This window comes from Onychostoma macrolepis, chromosome 13, assembly GCF_012432095.1.
Source record: "Onychostoma macrolepis isolate SWU-2019 chromosome 13, ASM1243209v1, whole genome shotgun sequence".
Lineage (NCBI taxonomy): Eukaryota > Metazoa > Chordata > Actinopteri > Cypriniformes > Cyprinidae > Onychostoma > Onychostoma macrolepis.
In genome coordinates, this window is record NC_081167.1 from 28459107 (window position 1) to 28468929 (window position 9823).

General features: G+C 38.7%; 1 protein-coding gene across 3 annotated transcripts in view; it reads left to right on the forward strand.

Annotated features, from left to right (window-relative positions):
• Positions 1 to 8791, forward strand: part of tmem63ba (transmembrane protein 63Ba) — a 30392-nt gene extending 21601 nt beyond the window's left edge. For 2 of the 3 annotated variants that reach the window (XM_058796706.1, XM_058796708.1), the window contains 10 exons: positions 3300 to 3453; positions 3567 to 3673; positions 3818 to 3904; positions 5271 to 5336; positions 5506 to 5668; positions 5779 to 5884; positions 5974 to 6141; positions 6362 to 6477; positions 6581 to 6643; positions 6808 to 8791. In XM_058796706.1, coding sequence (XP_058652689.1) covers positions 3300 to 3453; positions 3567 to 3673; positions 3818 to 3904; positions 5271 to 5336; positions 5506 to 5668; positions 5779 to 5884; positions 5974 to 6141; positions 6362 to 6477; positions 6581 to 6643; positions 6808 to 6966 — 1189 coding nt within the window. In that variant the 3' untranslated portion in view covers positions 6967 to 8791. The remainder of the gene's footprint in view (positions 1 to 3299; positions 3454 to 3566; positions 3674 to 3817; positions 3905 to 5270; positions 5337 to 5505; positions 5669 to 5778; positions 5885 to 5973; positions 6142 to 6361; positions 6478 to 6580; positions 6644 to 6807) is intronic. The other variant, XM_058796707.1, reaches the window with a different exon arrangement.
• Positions 8792 to 9823: the final 1032 nt, after the last annotated feature.

Genomic DNA, 9823 nt, shown 5'->3' on the forward strand with positions numbered 1-9823 from the left:
AGTGATAAAATGTTGTGTTGCAAAAATGAGCACACCCCCCTGAAAGTTACAAAAAAAAAAAAAGTACAGGTTTAAGGCTATTTTTGATCAACAGGTGAATATATTGAACCATATCTTTTAAAGACCAGTAATTTCCTGACAATTAAAAGTGTTACACTAATTCATACTCAGACTTAATGCTGGCAGCAGTGGAACCACTTAGGAGAGAACAGCCAGGTGACTTATTTCTTAGCATAAAAGAGGACAATGGTACACGAAGAATAACAAATTATTGTCTTAAGTGTGAAAATATAGCAGAAGTAGCACCGACATTCAAAAACAATGGACTTGTGACAAGGCTCCTGAAATAATCAGGTCTTCACTTTAAGTTTTCATTTAGTGATGAGTGAATTTTTGCTAGAAAAAGAGCAGGAGAAATAACATGCAAGTGTCTCAGAGCCAGCAAAAGCTATGAAAAGAGTGACCCTTTATCTCAGAGAGTATGACTCAGCCTGCAGAAGTGACATGCATGGTTGTTGTCACCACTAGTATTACCTACTGTAGCCAAAGCAAAATAAACTCATTTAACCTCTTCCAAGGCCCATATTTACAAAATAGAGACTTCTGGGAATCCATACTCTGGTCTCAAGAGACCAAGTCAATCATTTCGGATCCAAAAGCATCCAAAATGTTGTGGTGTTGCTAGAGGAGGAGTACAGTGAGAAGTGCTTGGTACCCACAGTGACGTTCAGTGGTAGTAAAGCTCTTATATAGGGATGAGTGAGTGCTGAAGGTGTGAGGGAGTTGTGCTTTATCAACGCTGTCATGAATTCACACACTACTGTGTGATGAAAAACAGAAGATGCTACCCTCCACTCATTCCCTGCACTATTGGTCATTTTTTTCATCACGACCATGAAGATATTCATTCTCCCAAGGTGCAAATCCTTCAGTGGACATGTATTTCACTCAGTCTTAACAATCTTGAGTAGCTGTGGGGGATTCTGTAGAGACGAGCTGAGCAAAACTCCCCATTAAAGACCCAGAGCATTTAAGGAGGTCGTCCTCCAGGAGTTAAACAGGACAGATGTGAAAATTTGTCATGAACTTGTACACTCAGTGCCAAGAGGGTCAGAGCACTATACTTAAAGTTCTGGAGGACATACTAAGTACTAGAATATTATACATTTGCTGAATGAAATCTAGGGTGTACTCATTTCTGCAATCCTTCATTTAAACAAAATTGGCTAATTTACTTATCTTACAGAAAATATTGGCATATATTTTGTAGTTTTTATTAAGTGTATGTTTAATACATTTCAATTTTGCCATCTTTCCATGAATTATATTAGTGATCATTAAGAAAATACATATTTTATATTTATTCAGAGGGGGTGTACTCATTTATGCTGTGCACTGTATATACAACTTTACATATAGAGATATATGATAATACAGTTTTCGTTTTTCCAACAATAGAAACAATCATGTAGGTGAGATTTACTATATATTATAGATTGCTCTTTGTGAGTATGCGGTATATTTGCAGGTAAAGTAGGATGTACTAAATATAAGAATCAAGTGGTTGAGATTTGCTATATAGTACACAACGCTTAACGTGAGTGTACTGTAGGTATCCAGTAAGCCTGGGTGATATAGATATACAGTGGGTACGGAAAGTATTCAGACCCCCTTAAATTTTTCACTCTTTGTTATATTGCAGCCATTTGCTAAAATCATTAAAGTTCTTTTTTTTTTCCTCATTAATGTACACACAGCACCCCATATTGACAGAAAAACACAGAATTGTTGACATTTTTGCAGATTTATTAAAAAAGAAAAACTGAAATATCACATGGTCCTAAGTATTCAGACCCTTTGCTCAGCATTTAGTAGAAGCACCCTTTTGATCTAATTCAGCCATGAGTCTTTTTGGCAAAGATGCACACCTGGATTTTGGGGATCCTCTGCAATTCCTCCTTGCAGATCCTCTCCAGTTCTGTCAGGTTGGATGGTAAACGTTGGTGGACAGCCATTTTTAGGTCTCTCCAGAGATGCTCAATTGGGTTCAAGTCAGGGCTCTGGCTGGGCCATTCAAGAACAGTCACAGAGTTGTTGTGAAGCCACTCCTTCGTTATTTTAGCTGTGTGCTTAGGGTCATTGTCTTGTTGGAAGGTAAACCTTCGGCCCAGTCTGAGGTCCTGAGCACTCTGGAGAAGGTTTTCGTCCAGGATATCCCTGTACTTGGCCGCATTCATCTTTCCCTCGATTGCAACCAGTCGTCCTGTCCCTGCAGCTGAAAAACACCCCCACAGCATGATGCTGCCACCACCATGCTTCACTGTTGGGACTGTATTGGACTGTGATGAGCAGTGCCTGGTTTTCTCCACACATACTGCTTAGAATTAAGGCCAAAAAGTTCTATCTTGGTCTCATCAGACCAGAGAATCTTATTCAGGTGTTTTTTAGCAAACTCCATGCGGGCTTTCATGTGTCTTGCACTGAAGAGAGGCTTCCGTCGGGCCACTCTGCCATAAAGCCCCGACTGGTGGAGGGCTGCAGTGATGGTTGACTGTGAGCTGTAAGGTCTTATATAGACAGGTGTGTGGCTTTCCTAATCAAGTCCAATCAGTATAATCAAACACAGCTGGACTCAAATGAAGGTGTAGAACCATCTCAAGGATGATCGGAAGAAATGGACAGCACCTGAGTTAAATATATGAGTGTCACAGCAAAGGGTCTGAATACTTAGGACCATGTGATATTTCAGTTTTTCTTTTTTAATAAATCTGCAAAAATGTCAACAATTCTGTGTTTTTCTGTCAATATGGGGTGCTGTGTGTACATTAAAGAGGGAAAAAAATGAACTTAAATGATTTTAGCAAATGGCTGCAATATAACAAAGAGTGAAAAATTTAAGGGGGTCTGAATACTTTCCGTACCCACTGTAAAAATGTATATCTTATTTTTCCAAATTTTGACAATAATTGATATATGTGTATATATCAATATTGTTTCATTTGCTCCATGCAAAAGTGTAGAACAGCTATTGTTACTATGTACTGCGAAATCAACACTAGTTAAAAAATAAATCTACACATAGTAGCCGCTTTACCGCTTGTCACTAAATGAACATGAATGCACAGATGGTAGTGGAAAGTGTGAATCTACTGAAAGTGTGCAAATTAAAGAACACGGACTGATAATAACGCTGATATTTGATGTTTCACCTAGCCCTAGTTTCTGGGTAAGATTGGAAATACTTGTAGTAGTTCTATAATGTTTTATATAAATCATGAGTTGTACCTTGTTCTCCACAGGGAGCATTTGTCCATTGGTGGCCTCAACTGGTGGCTCCGCTGCTTTGTCATCAACTGCTTTCTCTTCCTCTTGCTCTTCTTCCTCACCACCCCTGCCATCATCATCTCCACCATGGACAAGTTCAATGTCACCAAACCCGTGGAGTACCTGAACGTAAGAAGTCTGTTAAACTGAGTGTTAATGAGCATCACAATGCAGTGTGACTATTGGGTCATGATTCTGTCACTCATCTCCTCCCTTCCCTCCCCCCGTGTCTGTTTTTCCAGAACCCCATCATCACTCAGTTCTTCCCCACCCTGCTGTTGTGGTGCTTCTCGGCCCTTCTCCCCACCATCGTCTACTACTCTGCCTTCTTTGAGGCCCACTGGACACGGTACAATGTCAAACCCTGTATATCAATGTATTTTTAATGACCTAGAGTTGTTTATCAGTTGGAGCTACTAAACTAAACCATTTTCTGGTAGAGACACAAACCTGGTGGTCCTGAGCTTAAAATATGCATGACTTTTCCCTTTAGATCTGGAGAGAACAGAACCACCATGCACAAATGCTACACCTTCCTCATCTTTATGGTTCTGCTGCTGCCATCTCTGGGACTGAGCAGGTATTTTATAACACTTGGATTTTAACTTAAAAAAGGCCTAAGAATTATGTTTTATTTAATAGTCTTTTTCTGAATAAACAAATTACTAACCATTAAAGGGGTGGTTGACTGGTATTTTCTTGGCTTGATTGTGTTTATGGGGAGCAATCTAACATGTTAATGCTTCGTTTTAAAAACAATTATTACATACTTATTTTTCACATAATTTACCTTTATTCCACACCGCTCTGTCCCTTCTCCTCTAAACGCGCTGATCATTTCCTCCTTTTATGAAGCCCCTCCCTCAGGAGTACGCAATGGGCTCAGATTGGTTAGCTGGTCCAGTGTGTTGTGATTAGCTAAACCGCCTCTACTGTGCCTCTCTGAACGTCCCGCCCCTCAGCTCAGCGGCATGTGCTCCGGTTGTATTGTAAACAATGGCGTCATCTATATTGCTTATCAATGTGAGCCCGATTGAGACCCAGAGGATATTAGTGAGGAGGATCGTGCAGAACCTGTGCAAGCACGGCTCTTAATGGTGTTTTTTGTTTGTTGTTGGTTCATACTTTTAAATACGCTGTTATTTGTAAATGCTGCTTCTGTTAGCTTTTAATATATGGTTTTATCCTGATTTAAGCTTTAATACAGCACAGCAACCACACGCATGTCAATGTATAATGCTTCTCATAGCTGTGTGAAAACAAGTGTATAAATGGAACAGTTCATTGTTGGAGCCGAGCTGACGATCTGAACGAGAGAGAGAGATGCAGAGCAGGGCGACACGAGGAACAGGATTGAGAACCGCTGCTTTAGAACATTAATTTTGAAACTTGTGAATCCATTAGAATCGTTAGAAGACAGAATCGCGATTCATATATGAATAGATTTTCACGTGCACCCCTAGTTTTCTCTTCCTCTTCTCTAAAGCAGCGCAGCATGGCATGGCCTCGCCCCCTTCGTTGCATGTTCCCGGGGGCGGGGTTTATCTGGGTTCGTGATGTAACAAACCTGGGAAGCAACTCGTAGTTCCACAATTTTAAAAGATCTCCGTTTGGTTGAACTTTTAGTGCCACAACTTTGCAGATATTGTTTATGCTCAAAGACCAATATTACACACTAACGTTAAAAAAGTGAAATCGTAATCAACCACCTTTTAAGTTGTTGATGTTATATGCTAATTTGTACTAATATATTAAGATTTGTAAATTGTAATTTGAAATAACAGAAAAATCATTTTCAATACAAATATTGCGTTTTTGTGTGTTTTCATGTCATTATATAGAAATGTGAAACATTGAATCTTTTTATCCAGGTTGTGTTTGCCATGTTGGACTGATATATTTCTCATTTGTATTAAACATTTCACACAATCTTTTCCAAAATGCAGTTTGGATGTTTTCTTCCGCTGGCTTTTTGACAAGAAATTCCTCGACGAGGCAAAAGTCCGATTCGAGTAAGTCCATGAGAGGATTTGCAGCTCTAAAATCGTGTGTTACAGGGGCTGTCCAGAGAGTTAAATAATAGTTATGAGATCATGGTGCTTACAAAACATTTTATTTGTGCATATTTTCAAGATTGTAGATAAAGTTTTTATGGCCTGATTCATTTTTTGTCTCTATTAGATGCGTCTTCCTTCCAGATAATGGAGCTTTCTTTGTGAACTATGTCATCGCGTCTGCCTTCATTGGTAATGCCATGGACCTGTTACGCATTCCTTATTTCCTTATGTACATGATCCGGCTGTGTCTGGCACGTTCAGCTGCTGAGAGGCGCAACGTGAAGAAGGTCTGTGTAGTTTCAAGTACAACAGTCATTATACTCACCCTTACTGTTATGCTCAGTAACTCATGTTGTAATTCATGCTGTAATTCATGAATGGTTCCATGTTGTTACAGCATCAAGCTTATGAGTTCCAGTTTGGAGCTGCTTATGCCTGGATGATGAACGTGTTTACTGTGGTCATGACCTACAGCATCACCTGTCCAATTATTGTACCATTTGGTGAGTGACATTTCTCACTGAAGAACTACAAAGAATTCTTGCATTGTAGTGGTACGTTTAACACAAGTTGATTTGAATTTTGTCTGCAGGACTGATGTACATGCTACTGAAGCACCTGGTGGACAGGTATAACATGTATTATGCCTACCTGCCCTCCAAACTGGATAAGAAAATCCACTCTGGAGCTGTCAACCAGGTGGTGGCAGCACCCATCCTCTGCCTCTTCTGGCTGCTCTTCTTCTCTACTGTCCGTACAGGTAAGACAAAGCCAGATAGTGGGTCTGTTCTAAACCCTGCATTTTAGGCACACTCTGAATGCAATGATAGGCAGCAAGGTGGCTCACTTGCACAGTATTGTGGCCCAGTGGAAAATAAGGTTGAGAACCAGTGCTGATGTAAAAGATTATTGTCATATCTCTAATATGATGTTTCTCCCCTGCTCTCTTTTCTCTTGATTTCCTTTTTTAAAATTTAAAGGTTTTGTTGCTCCAACATCAATGTTTACCTTTGTGGTTCTGATCATCACCATCATCATTTGCCTCTCCCACGTCGTCTTCGGTCATTTCAAATACCTTAGTGCGCACAATTACAAGGTCAGAAACAGCTCTGCCTGTTTGATTATTTGTTTCTTTGTAAATAAAACCAAGTCTAGAACTTTCTGTAAACTGCAGTGTGATTTTCCTGAATTCTCTACAGATCGACATGGACGGTGTGGACAATGGACGACCACCGGATTCATCTCCACCTGTCAAGTCTGTGGTAAGTTTTAATGTCTAAATAGAGTCTTGCACGTGATGATGAGCAAGAAAGCGTTTTACACCCCTAGTTTTTAGTAGTTATTAATCTGACTTCAACAAAAATTGGATATTGTCACATCTGATTTTTTTTTTTCCACTTTGTCTTCCCTCTTTTTTCTATATCAGCAGACGTACGTCGCCCAAGTGCTACAGGACCCAAACACAGACGAGACAGGAAGTGGCGAGGATGAGGGGCAGGGATCGTCGCAGGATGAGGAGGTGGTGAATGAAGGTGATTTCCAATCAGGAGAGGACAGCCTTATTGAGAATGAGGTGCACCAGTGACCCAGGCAGGGCCACGCCATGTGCTGAACTTGGAGAAACTAGCAGGACTTCAACATGACCAAACGGCGATCCACTGCACCTCACTACACTTACTGAGCGTGTGAATCCATCACAGCTGACAGCTAAAACACTCATTTATCATTGAGTCTTGGAGACAGGATGGCCAATTGTCAAGAATATGGAGTGGCTTGTGATTGTACTCCAACTATTAGAAACTAAGTTTCATAATTTTCTTTGCATTGGTTACCCTGTTCGTACGGAGTTTCTTGCCGTTACAAGCGCATGTCTAGTAAATAAGACCAAAATCAGTAATGATTAATCATAATTTGCAATTAAAATTTGAATTTGCCTGTTATGATGAAGTAAAACTGCTATAGTGCTATCTCAGGTGGGCAGGAAAATTGTGTATTAGGGTGGATATCACAAAGACGCATAAAGGTCAGATTTCACCTCCAAATCTTTTGCATAAATAAAATACTGAAAGATTTCTTAGGAAATGAGTTACATAGGATAACGGTCAACTAAACAGTTTGGTGAGAGTTAAAAGCAAAAATAGATGTATATAGTAACAGATAGGTATGATTTAACCAATCAGAATCAAGTATTTCAGACAGCCATGTGATTATTTACAACATTTGTTTTTAGAGCTTTAGCAACACCATTTCTCCATGTTAACCATCTGTAGTACACAGAAATACTATCACAAATAATTAATCAAATTTTGTGAGAAATCATACGTATTAGAAATTCTTCTGGAATTAACAACAGTAATAATGACAGTTAATCTGATTGTTTCTGAAAGTTTTGAGTTTTGGTTTAGAAACAATGTTATTTTCTTTGTCCCCGCTGAAATGGCACTATAGTACAATATGTTTGGAGATGAGCAAATTAATTCACGCAACTTTTATTCTTCTTTACCAAAGTGAATGTACCATATTTAACATAAAGACTATTACTAGTCCCTCTGGTATAAGGAATTGTTGGAAAACCCAGGATCGAAAAACTCACTCCAGCCTGCTGAATTAACCGATTGTGAGGAAAACAGCCGCCGAACACTAATTGTCTCACCATATACTTGAACTGGAAAAGCCACTTTTAGACTGTCTTGACAGACTCCAGGCAAATCACCATCCCTGGAACTATTCTCCTGTCCACCCTTACGTCCTCTGCACATCCAGTGTTTAAATGTAAACCTACGCATTGCTAACACATACTTGTGCTATGCGTGGTATGACGCTACTTTCTGAATCAGGCATCAAATGGACCAATTTTAAATTGTGTTGCTCTACTGTGGAATGTTCTGTCAATAACTGATACTGTAGCAAAAATAACTTAAAACGCACAGCAGATTCCCTATGTGGACTTAAATGTGGAATTTGTGAATGTGAATATTTTTCTTTTTTGTTATGCATGGGTATGAAATAATGGTTTCATCAGGTTTTGTGGAATTTTTTTTTTTTCGTTTTATTGCCATTAACAAGTGATGTACACAATACCATTTTTGATCACTTACTCGTAAACACTGTAAAAAGTGCATGGGAAACATAATCAGAAATCCCTGAACATCCTAAAAATTTTGTTTATGATGATAGCAAGATCTCATCGGGTCATATCAACACGTGTCCTAAATAAGACCTTCTTTAGTGCGGTAGTGGTGTGTTCCTTTGCAATTTTACAAGTGAACTGGAAATAACAGACTCCTTTCCATGGTTCGTCTTACCTGTGTGCTTTTACAAGCTTTTTCGCTGACACAGTTGTGAGCTTATTTGACTGGACTTATGCATCATTTAGTGGTTGAAGTCTGAAAAAAAAAAAAACACAAAAACTAGTACATTGACTGCTATTTATTAGCCACTTTTTTTGTTTTTTTTTACAACTATACTCTCTATATCGGTTTTGTCACCATGTTCAGACATTTTTGCTACTGTGTCCATTATATACATATTGCATTTATGCTCTCTGTGCATTGTTGAAATGCAAGTCAGAACTGGAAACAAAATATTTTTTAATTTTTTCTCTCAAGATAAGCAGACAAAGGCTGTGCCTGAGTACTTGCTTTAAAATGTAACTACTTTATTTTCTTTGTCCAGCCTCTAATTGGTTGACCTTTCCTGCTAGTGGACCTAAATAGTTCTCATTGTGTCATTTATTGTTTACAGAAATAGCAATGCAGTGTTTAACTGTCATTTTCTGCAACAAATGTTAACTTGAAACTTGTCAGGTGTATGTAAACTTGTGAATTAGAACATTAGTGATATTTTTAGTTAATTTATGTAAATCACACTAATCTACCAATCTATCACTGAGGAGCTTTGTAACTGTTAAATGCAAATAACACTGTAGGCTATGCACTTCATGTGGAATATGTAACATTATCATGGTGTATGTAACAATATCAAGCCATTTTTGTCAGTGATCTCATTTGGATAATATTGAGTAACTGCAGTGCTTTGTCGGTCTGACGCTCTTGCTGCTTAGATACTGTAGGTGATGACCATATGACTGCATCCTGGATCTATTTAAGGAAAAACACTGTCCTCAAGCATGATGCGGTAATAATTTATTTGTGCATCTTTATAGGCTTTTCCCATTTGTTACAGATGTTGTCCAGAATATTTATTTCTTTTGTCTATTACTTTTCCTTCTTTTGAATTAACCGGCCATTGGCCTGGAGTGAAGTGGTTAAATCAGTGTAATATTTTTGTAAATAGAAGCATTGCACTGCTCTTGGAACACTAAACTATATTTACATTTGTACAGCTTAGCCAGCAAAACCATGTACAGTCAACCATGAATTGTTTGCTTTTGTCCATTCAGATTTCCCTTAAGATCGTACTTTGCTTGCGATTGCTGTTTT